Source organism: Dipteris shenzhenensis, chromosome 28, assembly GCF_047967505.1.
Source record: "Dipteris shenzhenensis isolate YYH24624 ecotype China chromosome 28, Dip_SZ_1.0, whole genome shotgun sequence".
NCBI classification, from domain to species: domain Eukaryota; kingdom Viridiplantae; phylum Streptophyta; class Polypodiopsida; order Gleicheniales; family Dipteridaceae; genus Dipteris; species Dipteris shenzhenensis.
In genome coordinates this window covers 856,359-872,486 of record NC_141623.1, presented here as the reverse complement: position 1 = coordinate 872,486, position 16,128 = coordinate 856,359, and the positions used below count along the sequence as shown (strand labels likewise).

At 44.3% G+C, this 16,128-nt stretch overlaps 1 protein-coding gene across 4 annotated transcripts in view; it reads right to left on the bottom strand.

Annotated features, from left to right (window-relative positions):
• LOC147883015 (pachytene checkpoint-like protein) overlaps positions 1–16,128 on the bottom strand; it is an 87,514-nt gene that overhangs the window by 59,378 nt on the left and 12,008 nt on the right. For all 4 annotated transcript variants that reach the window (XM_087399759.1, XM_087399761.1, XM_087399762.1 and 1 more), the window contains exons 5-6: positions 4,620–4,723; positions 4,411–4,515 (exon numbers count right to left, since the gene is read on the bottom strand). In XM_087399759.1, the coding sequence (XP_087255885.1) occupies positions 4,411–4,515; positions 4,620–4,723 (209 nt within the window). The remainder of the gene's footprint in view (positions 1–4,410; positions 4,516–4,619; positions 4,724–16,128) is intronic.

Here is a 16,128-nt window from a genome sequence, read left to right as displayed (position 1 = left end):
AGAGGATGTAAGTCCATCTGGACCTGGGCACTTCCCCTTATGAAGGGTAAGAAGTGCAGACTTAAACTCTATGTTGGTGAAGGTGCATCCAGAGAGAGCCTCATATCAGGTTTCACCAACCAAGGAATACACTGCCATATGACCTGCCTGGCATCATCAGTGGCCTTGCTACCAGGATCTGCTGAGACAAGGGAGGCATAGAAATCTGTAGCTACGTGCATGAAGGCATCTAGATCTGATTGTACAACTCCATCTGAGTCAATGAGTTGAGAAACACTCTCCCTACTATGTCTGGGGCCATGAGTAGAGAAGAATCGCTTATTGATCCTACTTCCCATCTGGATCCAGAAGGACTCTCATGCATGAAAGGCATACTCTGCTCTTTGATCTAACAAAATCTACTGGTGAGCCCTTGCTGCAGCAAGGTGCTCCTGAATCCAAGCATCGGTGTGGCCTCTTTTGCTCTTCCCTCTGCAAAGGCTGTCAATTTTGGCGAACGCCAATCTTTCGTTTAAGAATCTCACACCTCTTGGTACTCGCAACCAGATGGTAAAAGTCACTAATATTAGAGAGAGAACGTGCCAAATATGATGAGGAAGGCACTGCACCTTGCAAGTGAGAAACCAAGAGCTCTGTGAGGTCCTCCTCTGCATAAAGGGCATCAGGAATCCTAATACTAACAAATCAACCTCTCAAGTGCGGCTCAGAAATCATCAGCACCATCGGAAAGTGATCCGAAATAGAAACCTGAGGGGCAATGCAAACTGAACCTCCTCTATCCAAGGCGCAATCGTCAACATAGAACCGGTCAATCCGTGCATCGATAGGCATATGCAGTCTCTTCTTCGACCAAGAAAACAGAGTGACTGTGACTGAGTGTGAAATGTAGGAACAAAGTGTAGATAGGTTGTGAACACAAGTGAGCAAGAGTGCACACACAAGAAAGCTCCAATAGAAATGTTCAAATGAAACAATACAAGTACTTGGTATATATTGTACCCAAGTACTACTGGTCAACCATAGGGTTGACTTTATGCCTACAACACCATATCTTTGTAATCTCTTACAAATCCCCCCTCAAAGATATGGCTACAGGCTGAACCCAATGAAAAGCAATAGCCAGTAGTGGACCGTCTGTCGTCAATGTCCCCTGACCAATCTGAGTCGGTGAAACCACTCAGCTTTAGATCACAATCTGAAACATAATGCAAGCCAAGAGAGAGAGTGCCATGGACATATCTGAGAACCCTCTTTGCTGCATCCCAATGTGTGATTGTGGGACAATGTATGAACTGGCTAAAAATCCCTGTGGTGTAGGCAATATCAGGCCGTGTGGAGCATAGATATATCAAACTACCAACCAACTGTCTGTACAAAGTGCCATCAAACTTTTCAGCAGTATCATGCTTACTCAGCTTGAGTCCCTTTTCCAATGGAGTAGCCACATGTGGCAAGCCATCTGAACTATGAGAAGTAGAAGGGGAAGCATCAAGAGACTCCATCTCATCATCCTCAAACTGGATGATGTCCAAAGAGGTGTCATCGTATGGTGGCAAGTCTGTACTATCGGGTTCATGCAGTCATTCTCAGCAACGAGAACATCTCTGCTGATTATTACCTTCCTGGTAGCGGGATTATAAAGCCTAAATCCCCTGCTTTCAGTGCTATACTCCACGAAAATGCATTTGACACTCTTGTAATTAAGATTTGTCCGATGTGCATCTGGAACCAAAGCATATGCCACTGAGCCAAAAACTCTGAAATGACTAACCTTTGGCTTAAAGCCATACAAAGCCTCAAATGGAGTCACATTAACCAAAGCTTTGGTAAGGTATCTGTTCCGAATGTAAAGGGCTGTCACAACTGCTTCTCCCCAAAAAGCCTTTGAGACTCTCTTGAATTTCAACATGCATCTCGCCATTTCCATGAGAGTACGATTCTTCCTCTCAGGGAGTGGATTCTGCTGTGGTGTGTAAGGGCATGTCAAGTGATGTTTAATCCCATGCTGCTTCAAAAATCCCTAGAATGCATGTGACATGTACTCTCTCCCTCTATCAGTTTAGCAAAAACGAGACTTCTATTAAGTAAGAAAGAAACTCGCTAGAGCAAGCTCTGTGGGGAAATACAACATGCTAAGCATGTAATAAAAAACACCTCAGAAGAATGAGGTAGAAAGAAACCAAGGCTGAGGCTTAAAATGCCAACTCAACCCTGTAGAAGTCTGCTGAGCAAGGAAGGGAGAGTCTCTCCAATCCCTGACAAAAATAACTCTCCTGGAGGAGGCTGCTCGAGAGGATCCCTCCATGATCGCCCATATGGCCATCAGAGTGTGTACCGTATCTATCCAAGCACTGGCCAAGGTCTGAGAAGGGTGAACCTGAGAACCCTCCATAGCCTCAGTGCATCTGGCTCTCCAAATGTGCCATGCTGCAATGCTAGCTAAAACCTCCCATGGAGAGTCAACCGAGGAATGAGCAGCCCTGAAGAGAGTGGCCGGAACATCCTCTAAAGAGGAAGCACGACTCCACAAGAAGAGAGTGGCCAGAACATCCTCTAAAGAGAAAGCACGACTCCACAAGGTGTTGTCGGATGTGAAGAGCCCAAGACGAGTCATGTCTCTCAAAGAAAACTTCGGGCCTTAAAAGAGTGAGCCAAGCCACTGATCCCCAAGTCATATAGAAGGGGAGGCGAACAAAAGTGCTGAAAAGTCTTGCAATCCCCTTCCATATGATTCTCGCCTGTCTACAATCCCAAAGGCAGTGCTGTACTGTCTCCGAAGCAGAAAGGCAACGAGGGCAAGTAGGGTCAGCCCCGAACCTAAATCTCCAATGGTTCACTGCTATCCCACCATGAATTGAAAGCCAAAAGAAGAGAGTGATTTTTCTATTCCGATGGGATTTCTAGAGCCTCTGCCAAAAAATTTTCTGCAAGTCTGCAGAAATTTGAAAATTCTCCAATGAGGAGCTCTGGTGGACCTCCAACCCCTACAGCTGAGCTGTAATTTCCTGGCATTACTGACCGTGTAACGAAAGAAGGGGCCTCCATGAGCCCAGGGCAATGAGTAGCGGGTCAAGATCCAACTACCACTGTGAAAGAGAGCCATCCTCCATGAAGCCCACTATCCTGATTGGCTGAAACGGTACCTCCAACAATATATCGTCTGTGGACTTGGACAGCCTGCCCCCCGAAGAAACATCAAAGACTAGGGCATCCTAATCACCTGCAAAAGAATGCCCAATCTGGAAAATGCCCCCATCCAAGTGGAACAAGTAATAGGCATGTCATCTGTGTCCACCCAATCCAAGGGCAAGGCTGCATCAATCTGTTGAACTCTCCCTGCACTCCCTCTGAGATTATGAACCACCTGGGCCTGTTGGTCTGTAGGAAGCCTCCTGAAGGCTTTCCATGCTCCCACAGTAGATGCAGGGCCCCTCTCCCATCTGGGCCACTGCATGTAAAGAGAAGCTCCAAGTGGTCTGCCATGCTCATCCAAAATACTAATAGCAGATTGCATGCTCGCAATCTGTGCCTCGACCACCGGGGTACTCCCTGGGACAGTGTGTATGGCTGTGACCTCCTATCGGAGCTGCATGATATCATGTCTGAGTCCCTGAATAAGATCTGCCTGCTCCCGAATGGCCCTAGCCTACTCCTATATGATGCAGCTCTGAAGCGGACCTGCTCCCATGTGAAGCAAGTCAACTCCATCTCACGCTCATGGAAACTATGTATCTCCATGAGCAAGGTCTCATGGGCCTCTGGTGTATCAGCCACCCATGTCCATGCTGAAACTGTGGTGACTGTGGCATGAAAGTGTGGAGTCCGGAAACTGGACGGTGACTGGGTGAACTGGGTGAGGAAGAAAGAGGACTGGGCTGCCTTTCTGCTAAATCTGCAGCCTTTTGAAAACTGCGAACCAAAGGGTGAAAGAGAACTCACGTTTCCAATTCATGACTGGGGGGAATACCAGCAGAATTGGGCTGCCTCTGGTCCAAAGGCCCCAATATGAAGCGGATGAGATTGGAAGAGTCCTACAGCCATAGGTGCAGCTATAGGCCACAGGTGGGCTGAGGACAAGCACAAACAGAGGGGGAATAGAAGATTCGATGGCTCCACACAAGGCTTTTGAAAACCAGGAGAGGATGGCAACAAAGAGAGAGAAGGGGAGAAGAACGGATGAAAGAGAGAAGAAAAGTCCGCAGAAAAACGCAGGAAAGGAGGCAGAAAGGGGGGTGAGCAAGAGAACCATAGGAGGAGCATGTCAAGCTGATCATGAATACAAGCATTAGTGTAGTAAACCTCACAGTTATAGTCGACCATGTAAGCTGTATGGCCAGAACAATTGGCATACAAAAAATGTGTGCTCTCAAACAAGGTAAAATAGAACAAACTTAAGTAAGAATATTGTACCGATTCCAAGCTATGAGGTGAGGATCCACAGATCTATCAGCAAACAGCAAAGCAACCTCTGCATACCGTAACAACCTCTGTTTCAAACCTGTTTCAAATATCAAACTGCCACAATATACAAGCAGTCACACAGAAAACTTGGAAGGATGGTACATTGACAGAGTTTGGCGAAAATCCTAAGGCTTGAGGGAAAGGAATTCGCTACAGACCTGTCCCAAAGACCACTGAATTCTTTCGCCGGTAGAATCCAATCTTGGAAGGTGGAAATTCCCTCGCTCTCATCCATTTCTTCACCAGCACCTTCATCATTGAGCTGGAATTCAAGAGAACGAGTCGTGATTCGGGAGAGAGCTATCAAGGCAAGAACTATTTCAAAACAAATACTAATACAGATTGCACTGGTCACTAAAAATTATTGTATACAGTTTGTAGTCACAAAAGAAACAAAAAACTGCATCAAATATTCGAATAGCCAACAAAATTCCCAATCATGTGAAGAGTTTTTGCAAATATGAGGAGCCCCCCAACATCTTCTGTAAGGGCAACATTTTTCTAGAGGCAGGCCATTCACTTTTGTCCACTCAGGTCCTGCATATTGCAGGCCAAAGATTTTGCAATCACTTTGAGCCATGTAAGGAGGTTATAACCCAGAGCCTTTTAAAGTTCATATCCCTCATATTTGGAGAGTATTTTTTATCATCTCCAAGAAAAGGCTCAGGAAAATTTTGATTGGAGAGAGTTCTTTTTCTCATGGAAAAAATAAGCTTTAGAAGGTTAAATTGCATAAGCAGGTTTAGGATCCATTCGCAGAGAGGGTGAGTCAAGAAGACGGTTATCTACTTTGAACTGAAGCATTTAAAACAGTGCATCATTGGCTTTTTTTCCACCATGGAGACTTACATCTTCTTTAATATACCATGTTCGTTTACTAGAGGCCATCACAAAGACTCTTGGGCATTAGCCTTTTTATGGACAATGCTTCATGACTTAAGTGATCAAGGATCAAATTTGGAACCACCGTAGTTGACTAGAGGCCGTCACAAAGATTCTTGGAGCATTAGACTTCTACTAGACAATGCTGCATGACTTCAGTTATCACTATCGTCTTCTGAGGCTATTTATTGAGGCACCATAAGATCCAATGATAGTTTCAAACATTAATAGAGGTACTCTAGTGCAAAAATGTGAAAGTTCTCCCAATGAGGTGCTTTGGTTGGCCTCAACCTCTCAGGATGAGCTGAAATTTTTTGGCATCGGTCACCATCTCGATTCCCTGCATCAATCCATTCCTATTCCTCAAAATTCCACTACAAATACTTAATTGGGACCCCTCCTCCCTCTTGATAGCCTGGCTCCTCCTCCTCCTCCGGAGGACAGCGTATGGGAGGTCGTAGCCAGTATCACTACGTGGAACATTTGGGTTGTTCGCTGCAGTCTGGTGATGGGTGAGCATCCGGTTCCACCCTTGGCTACCTTGGTCGCCACCATCTAGCATAATATCATGTACACCCTACGCTCCACCTGGAAGCGTGGGACCCCAGGCTCTAGGGCGACTGTACCGAGGCGTGCTCGATTCTGCAAGGCTTGGCCTACAGGAGTTTTTTACATTTTCACTCCACGAGGGATTCGCTGGTTGTATAGTCCCCCCACCTGGCTATTAGCCCCAGTACCAGAGATCCCCTAGGCCGTGAGCTGGGTTTCTCTGGAACAGCCCGGTTTTTCTTTCAACCTTTTCCAGGTTTTTTCCATACTCAGCACCTTCAGGGCTGCTGTCTTGTATGAAGTCTTTCAAGCTTTAATACAAGGTTCCTTTCTTTGAAAAAATAAAAATTAAATTAAATTGGGCCCCTCCATAAATCCAAAGTCTCCAAGAGCCCAAGACAATGTGATCTGGATTGGGGTTTAGATACCAACTTGAATCCAAGAAACTCTGCTCCACATGACAGATAACCTTGACAGGATGAAAGAAAAATTACATAAGTATATCCACCGAGGATCTTCACAACCTGCCCCCAGATTGAAGATCAAAGACCAAGGCATCCCTATCTGAGCATGAAATTCTTGACCTAAAGAGTTGGAATCCTGATCTTATGAAGGCTCCTAGCTAAGTAGCAGGAGAATGGTATCTGACACCTGGGTGGATCCAATCCATGGGTATATAACTGCATGTATATGTTGAATCCTCCCTGCACTTCCTCTAAGGTGGCTTACTAATTGGAATTGTCGATCGTCTAGAAGTCTTTTGAAATCTTTCCAGAAGCCTACCGAGAAACCAGGACATCTCTCCCATCTAGACCACTGCAGGTAAGAAGAAAAACCAAAGGTCCGGCATACTCATCAAGTACGTTGTCATTCCAAATGATTGTTGCCCTATCAATCTCTTCCCAAGAGGTAAAGAGTACTCTTGAAGCTGGCCCAAGCTTTCAAGATGGCAACTGCAAACTTTTAGGCAATTCTCTGGCATAATTGACGACTCATTTCTACCATGAAAGTCAGACGACGATTTCATGATTATCTTCCTCCTCTCTCTCTCTCTCACACACACACTAGAGTCCATGACAAGTTGTCAGGCTGGAACACCCGAAGGTTTTTTATTTCAAAGATCGAAGAATGTATCCGTGAAGTGTCTATATGGACGGAAGATGTGATCCATCATCTTGTTAAAGGTAGCCGGGGCATTTGTTAATCCAAAAGGCATCACCAGATACCCATACAACCCTCAGTTGCTTGGATTTCCCTTTCAAAAATGATGATATTCTAGCCTCACCCTTCAGAGCAGTACATGCTTCTGTGGATTCCTCTTGGGAGATTCTGAAAAGTGTTTCAGCGTGGCACATTTGGAGAGCCAGATGCACAGAGGCCTTGGATGGATCTGATGGCACAGGAACAGAATGGAAAGGAAATGGAAAAGCTGTAAATGAAGAGACAAGTGCAAAGCAATGATAACCAAAGTACTCACATTAATAGATAGCTTGATGTTGACAAATGTGTGAAGACTCAAGACAAGTACAACACTATATAGTGTGACACTAGACTCTAGAAAGCCATAGTGTATATGGGATAACTCCCAATATGACACGTGGAATGTCTAGGACTCACTAGACTATAAAACACCCCCTCGACACCTAGTACACTCATTTTTGACTCACTTTGGCTTCATATTCCAACACCCCGCAAGGTGAGAGACTACTGGAATGGAACCAAGAACAGAACATGACAATGACGGTCATCAAAACTCTGCATGCCGGTATAGAACTAGACATGGTTCCCACACAATCTCAGAGGCAAGTGAGCATGGCTCAGAGGCTAGTGAGCATAACATAGGAATCTCATCTAGCATGGCTCAGAGGCTCATCATGCATGGATGCATGACCAACTCAGAGGTCTAGGAGACCAATGCACCAACATCCTGGAACTCTCAAGCCAGGCTTGATAAATAAATAGACCTATCAAAGCCAATACATATGGCTCCCACATACATCCCCCCTTGGCTTCATAACAGGACATGTTAGGAAGCCAAAAAAAAAAAAAAAAAAGGAAATCCAATATATCTTTTTATGAGGACTATCCAAGGCAGAGGACCTCTAGACTCAATGAAAACCAAACACTCAATACATATCATTTTAGGGGGACTACCCAGGGCAAAGGACCCCAAAATATATCAAGCTGTAGGAATAATAAAAATAGATCTCTTAGGAGTAAGAGATGTCCTCCAAGTAGCTAATGCACATATGTGCACATCCTCGTAAGTCGATGATGACGTCAATGAAGAAATAGAAATGGATGCCCCAAAATATGTGTCGGTGAAGTCCATGGGGTAGCTACATGGAGCACTCACATGATGACTCTCAAAATACCGGTCGGAGAATCACCAGATGTCGGAAAGAAGCCTCAATGAGGGTTAATTTTGCTTAAGGTAGCAAAATCCCCAAATGCAAAATACAAATAAATGATGATTTTACATGGATATTGCGAATCCCCAAAAGATTTACATAGCAAAGGCTTCAAGTATGCAAAGAGAAGACAAGAAACAGAAAAGCCCCAAAATTTTACGCAACTAACTCATCAAATTTCTGAAGAGACATGGCGGTAGGAGAATGCCAAGCTAACTAGGAATGGAATGGAAATATGGAAAGCATAATGGAAAGGCAAAATGGAAAGAAAATAAAAGAACAAGTGCTAGGCAATGATAACCAAAATACTCACATGTACATAGCTTGATGTTGACTGATGTGATAGACAATAGACAAGTACAATACTATATAGTGTGACACTAGACTCTAGAAAGCCATAGTGTATATGGGATAACTCCCAATATGACACGTGGCATGTCTAGGACTCACTAAACTATAAAACGACACCTAGACCACCTAGAACACTCATTTTAGACTCACTTTGGCTTCATATTCCAACAATTTCTGTGTCGAAGTAATCGATCACAAAATATCCAGGAGATAGTGTGCAACAAAATGTCGAGCAACAGATTTGGAGATGTCATGCAGCTCATCTTGTAATTGGGTAATCACGAACTGGGTAGTTTGCAGAGGAAAGCGTGGGCAGAATGCAAACGCAAAGTAGCCACGTAGAAAACTTTGCCTACCTCGCTACCTGTACTCAGGAGATCAGCCCAAGAGATAGGCGATGAACAGCTGTAGATAAGCGATGCAGCTTCAAAGGATATGTCAGGGCAGAACTAGAGATAATGGTGCGCAACATCTTGAGGAAGATAATGGGCAGCATATGCAACGTGAGTATCAGTAGCACATGTCGATGTAGATCAGCTCCTTCATGCAGCAGTCATGACAGTACGGCTCATCAGTACGAACGGCAGGCAAGCATGACAAAACGTACAGCAGACGTACGGTGCAGGTATGGTCGTACGGCAGGCAAGCCGTACAGGCTGTACGACTGATTTGCAGTGGGTTGTACGATCTTCTTATAGGTCAATGAAGAGGCTTCGGGGATGACTAAAGGATTGGCTGTTGGCGAGGCATTTGGAGCGGAAGGAATAGTTGATGGTGTAGGAACAAAGTGGAGACAAGTTGTGAACACAAGTGAGCAAGAGTGCACACACAAGAAAGCTCCAATAGAAATGTTCAAATGAAATAATACAAGTACTTGGTATATATAGTACCCAAGTACTACTGGTCAACCACAGGGTTGACTTTATGCCTACAACACCATATCTTTGTAATCTCTTACAAATCCTCCCTCAAAGATATTGCTGAAAGTACCCTGGAAACATCTCAAGTGTACCCTGCAGTACCTAAAGTACCATGGTTGCACAAATTCATCCAAATGGATATGCAACCTATGGGAGTACATGAAAACAATGTCATTGTGAATCACTTCACAACCCCCCTTGACATTGTGAGAATGTCTTTGATCCCCAAGCCATGTCGATGTCGTCAGAAAAGATCTATTAACAGGGCTTTGGTAAAGATATCCGCCACATTGTCCTCAGATGGACAATAGATGGCATCAATGAAGCCATCAAAAATACAATCCCGTACATAATGATAATGATTTTCAATGTGTTTCATGCGAGCATGAAAGACAGGATTGTTGGCTATGGCAATGCAGCTTAGGCTATCACAGAAAATAGAGCTTGCTTCGCCATGCTGTGCATGGTGCAAGTCATGCAAAAGCTTCCTTAACCACATTAACTCTGTAGAGGCTGAATTTGCAGCTTTGTACTCTGCTTCACTAGAGGAAAGAGAGACTCACTCTTGCTTCTTACTGAGCCATGAGATAAAGGCTGAACCCAATGAGAAGCAATAGCCAGTAGTGGACCGTCTGTTGTCAATGTCCCCTGACTAATCTGAGTCGGTGAAACAACTCAGCTCTAGATCACAATCTGAAGCATAATGCAAGCCAAGAGAGAGAGTGCCATGGACATATCTAAGACCCTTTTTGCTGCATTCCAATGTGTGATCGTGGGACAATGCATGAGCTGGCTCAAAAGCCCTGTGGCATAGGGAATATCAGGCCGTGTGGAGCATAGATATATCAAACTACCAACCAACTGCCTGTACAAAGTGCCATTAAACTTTTCAGCAATATCATGCTTACTCAGCTTGAGTCCCTTTTCCAATGGAGTAGCCACAAGCTATCCATTCTCAATTTCTGCAACAACCCCTTCAAATACTTTGTCTGTGACATAGAAATCCCATCATGGGTCTGCCAAAACTCAATGCCAAGACAATAGTGCAATAGGCCCAAATCTGTCATGTCAAAGTTGTGACATAAAGCGGACTACACTGTTGTAATTTGCTGGCAAATCACTGCTAGTGATGATGTCATCCACATATAGTACCAACATGACCAATTCTAATTTTTGCTACAGAACATACAGATTTGGCTCTGTATGATTGTTAACGAAGCCCTGGAACAGCAAAAACTTATGTACCTTCTAATACCACGCACAAGGTGCTTGCTTCAACCCATATAGAGCCTTCCTGAGCATACCTTGTGCTCTTGTCCCTTCACCTCAAAACCTTGGGGCTGATGTACATAGACCTCCTCTTTAAGATCTCCATTGAGGAAAGCGATCTTGATATCCATCTGGTACACTGACCAACCATAAAACGCAGCCATCTTGGCCACTAGAGCAAAAGTCTCCTCATAATCTATCCCCTCCTCTTGTGCATACCCCTTGGCAACCAAACGGGATTTGTATTTCTCAACTGTGCCATCTGAATGGTATTTCACCTTATAAATCCATTTCGTGCAAACCACATTTTCCCCAATGGGCGCATCAACCAAGTCCCATGTGGCATTCTTCTCAATGGATTTAATATCAGCTTCCATAGCTTTCTGCCATGCCGGATTATGCTGAGCATCCTTGAAGCTTTGAGGCTCATTTTCAGCTTCCATCACTGAGGTCATCAAAGCAAAATTGACCTTTTTCTGATTTTTCTGAGTGCTGGCCCTGGTTTTCCCCAAAGTAGGCTGATCCTTAGCATCTTGAATGGCCAACCTTGCCCAACGTGGAATAGATTTCTCTTCTGTACCACTCGGAGCTGCATCAACATCTTTAGTGGCCTCACAACGTTGATAATGCCTCCAAACATGAGGCTGTCTATTCTCATTAATTGGCTGCAAATCTGAAACATTTGAGGGAGAGCCATCCTGAACATGTAGCAAGCTATCTGAACTATGAGAACTAGAAGGGGAAGCATCAAGAGTCTCCATCTCATCATCCTCAAACTAGATGATGTCCCAACGGGTGTCATCGTATGGTGGAAAGTCTGCACTAGCGGGCTGCATGCACTCATTCTCAGCAAAGAGAACATCTCTGCTAATTATTATCCTCCTGGTAGCAGGATTATAAAGCCTAAATCCCCTGCTTTCAGTGCTATGCCCCACAAAAATGCATTTGACACTCTTGTCATCAAGCTTTGTCCGATGTGCATCTGAAACCAAAGCATATGCCACTGAGCCAAAAACTCTGAAATGACTAACCTTTGGCTTAAAGCCATACAAAGCCTCAAATGGAGTCACATTAACCAAAGCTTTGGTAGGGCATCTGTTCTAAATATAAGTGGCTGTCACAACTGCTTCAACCCAAAAAGCCTTTGAGACTCTCTTGAATGTCAGCATGCATCTCGTCATTTCCATGAGAGAACGATTCTTCCTCTCAGGCAGTGGATTCTGCTGTGGTGTGTAAGGGCATGTCAAGTGATGTTTGATTCCATGCTGCTTGAAAAATCCCTGGAATGCATGTGACATGTACTCTCCCCCTCTATCTGAGTTGAGTGTTCCAATTTTAGAATTGGTTTGGTTCTCAGCCATAGCTTTGAACTCCTAAAACCAATAAAACACCTCACATTTTTCCTTCATGAGAAAAAGCCATGTGAACCTGGAGAAGTCATCTATAAAGGTCACAAAGTACCTTGCTCCTCTGTCCGTACCAGCCGTACGAACATCCGTACAAGAGTACGGACTGTTGCGCCGTACAGCATGCCCGCTCCTCTTCTCTACCCGCTGCAATTATACCCACCATTTCTTCCTCTCCTACATCTCCATCGTGCCCGCCATTTCTTCCTTTGCCTGCCATTTCTCCCATTTCTCCCTCAACTCGCTTGTGCCCTTCATTCTATCCATCACTCTTCTCTCTCCTGTCTGCCAGCTTTATGGGTTCGCTTTCCACCAACTCTCTCCTTGTGGACAAATTCAAGGGGGACGGATTCCCCACATGTCAAACAAAAGTGCAACTCCTTATTATGAAGGAGAATGTTTGGGATGCCATCGAAGATGATGAAGCACTTGAGACACCAACGGAGCCTCAAACACGCAAGATTTGGAAGCAACACAATTCGAGGACCATCGCAATCATCGGGCTTTGCCAAGATGATTCATTGATTCATCACATCGACTTTAAGTCCAAGGCAAAGAAGATTTAGGCACGCCTCGAGAATATATTTGGTAACAAGATCACCAACTCCAAGGTATTTCTGAAAATGCAATTTTATAAGCTGAAAATGGAAGAGTCTAATACTTTGAGTGCCCATATAGCAAAAATTCAATCTTTAGTTCAACAACTCTCCAATTTGAAGTGTTGCTCGGACGACAACGACAAAATGGCTGTCCTCATGACAAGTATGGAAGGGATTTTCCACTTTGAGAATGCCCTTGAAGTACTTCACATTGCATCGACTACATTCAAAGATATGGTGTCTCTTTTGCTTGACAAGGATCGCCGCGACAAAGAATCTCCATCCTATTCAGCAAATCCTATTCAGCGGATACTACACAGGCTCTTGCCTCCACCAGCAAATGGAGACCTAGGCCATCGACTCCACCAGCACGAGGAAAGACATTCAAGCCATTTAAGTGTACTTACTGCAATCCACCACTGGTGATGATGCAGACGAAGATGACCCGCCGACATAGGATCATGCTCTTACAGTCTGTCTCCCGCATCTAGAGGATAATGGAGATCATGATTTTGCTTTCTAAAGCATAATATATTTGGGTACTCTGCCCTGGGGGTGTTTCCCAAAAATGAATGCAATAAATCATGTGTGTTGAGTCAATAAAGATCCTCTGCCTTGGATAGTCCTCCTAAAATGATGTATTTCTTTTCTATTTTCGGTGTGTGGCTCTATGTTCCTCATTAGTCTTTGGAGCCAGGAGGGGATGTACTATGGGAGCCATGTATTTTTGGCTTTGATAGGTCTATTTGTTGGTGCATTAGTTTCCTAGACCTCTGAGTTGATCATGCATCCATGCATGATGAGCCTCTGAGCCATGCTAGATGAGATTTCTATGTTATGCTCGCTTGCCTCTGAGATTGTGTGGGAGCCATGTCTAGTTCTAGACCGGCATGCACAATTTTGATGACCATCATTGTCATGTTTAGTTCTTGGTTCCATTCTAGTAGTCCCTCACCTTTCCTCCATAAGGGGGTGTTAGGAAATGGAGTCAATTTGAGTGATTTTTAGTGTGTTCTAGAGTAGTACTATACTACTTTATATCCTAGAATGCCACGTGTCACTATGGGACTTATCCCATATACATTTGACACTTAGAGTATGTGTGCCTATCCTATAAAGGCTTGTACTTTCATTGTCATATTCATCAAGCCTCAAGCCTTTCTTGATCATGTAAGTACTTTGCTTGGTTGTGTATTTCTTTCTCGCATTATTTCATTTCCATTATGCTTTCCTAGTCTTGCTTTTCCTTTCCATTCCATTCCATGTCTTGCATCTTCAATACATCGTTTTAGGAGGACTATCCAAGGCAGAGGACCTTTATTGACTCAACACACATGATTTATTGCATTCATTTTTGGGAAACACCCCCAGGGCAGAGTACCCAAATATATTATGCTTTAGAAAGAAAAATGATGATCTCCATCATCCTCTAGATACAGGAGACACACTATAAGAGCATGATCCTGTGTCGGCAGGTCATCTTCGTTTGCATCATCACTAGTGGCAAATGCCACCCAACTAGCATGATCCTTCGATTGTTGTTGAGCAAGCTTCTGGTAACACCTGTCCTCCGTATGACCGAGCTTGTTGCAGTAAGTGCACTTAAATGGCTTGAATGTCTTTCCTCATGCTGGTGGAGTCGATAGGTCTCCATTTGCTGGTGGAGGCCAGAGCCTGTGTAGTATCCGTTGGATAGGATGGAGATTCTTTGTTGCGGCGATCCTTTTCAAGCAAAAGAGACACCATATCTTCGAATGTAGTCGATGCAATGCGAAGTACTTCAAGAGCATTCTCAAAGCAAGAAATCGATTCCATACTTGTCATCAGGACAGCCATTTTGTCCTCGTCATCCGGGCAACACTTCAAATTGGAGAGTTGTTGAACTAAAGATTGATTTTCTACTATATGTGCACTCAAAGTATCATACTCTTCCATTTTCAGCTTATAAAATTGCATTTTCAGAAATACCTTGGAGTTGGTGATCTTGTTACCAAATATATTCTCGAGGCATGCCCAAGTCTCCTTTGCCTTGGATTTGAAGTCGATGTGATGAATCAATGAATCATCTAGGCAAAGCCCGATGATTGGGATGGCCCTCGAATTGTGTTGCTTCTAAATCTTTCGTGTTTGAGGCCCGTTGATGCCTCAAGTGCTTCATCATCTTCGATGGCATCCCAAACATTCTCCTTCATGAGAAGCCTTCATGAGAAGGAGTTGCACTTTTGTTTGCCATGTAGGGAATACGTCCCCCTTCCCCTCCTTGGGCTGAGTTGTATGGCTGTGTTTTGGCTCAAACTTTTTCTGAAATTTGCCCTATCCATCCATGGCAAGCGCTTGCTCACCCTGACGAGAGGCAATTTGAGCATCTTTTCTCTTCCTGCAACAAAAGCCCAACTAACTCATCGAACAAGAGTGGGGCTGCCCTGAGAACAATGGTCAATGAAGTGACGAACGTGCCATATGAGGGCGCTAAGCTATTAATAGTAATAGAGACGAGCTTCTTGTCTTCTATTTTCTCATCAATACTTGCGAGCTGATCACGTAGATCAGTGATCCTGGCAATATCACCAGTGATGGCTTGGCCTTCCTGCATCTTGAGATCCTTGAGCTGATTTGTCAAGGCAATGGCTCTTGCCTCATTCTTAACATGATACATGTTTGCCAATCTTTCCCATGCTGCCTTAGCATCCTTGCACGACTTGATAGTCATCATAATGTGCCTCTTCACATTTGTGGCAATCAAAAACATCACTTGGGCACTACGACGGTCAAACTTCTTCTGCTCCTCCGTCGATGCTATGGGACTAGCAGGAGGGGCTGTAGTAGTCTGTTGTCTGCCTGTAGTCTGACCCGAAGTAGCTGTGCTGGATGTAGATGAGCCTGCTGGCCTCACCTCATCCCCACTAACAATATCCCAAAAGCCCTTACCAACCAAGATGTTCTTAAGCATGAATGACCACAAGGCATAGTTTGGTCCATCCAGCTTGTCACCCTCGGAGAAATTGCCAAAACTTTCTAAAAGAGTCGACGTGATGCAAAATGGGATACCCATAAACTGCAAAAAGAACTGCAAGTCCCAAAAGTGCAACTGGCTGCAAATGCGCCTGCAAATCCCAAACTAATACTAGCTGCAAATGCAAAGTACGACTGGCTACTCTGAAATGCCACTTACTGCACAATGCAATCACTGCAAAAATGGCATCAACTGCACTCTACTACAATCTGAAGTGCAATCCCAAACTCCCAAACTGAAAATGCACAACCCAAATCTGAAATAGTA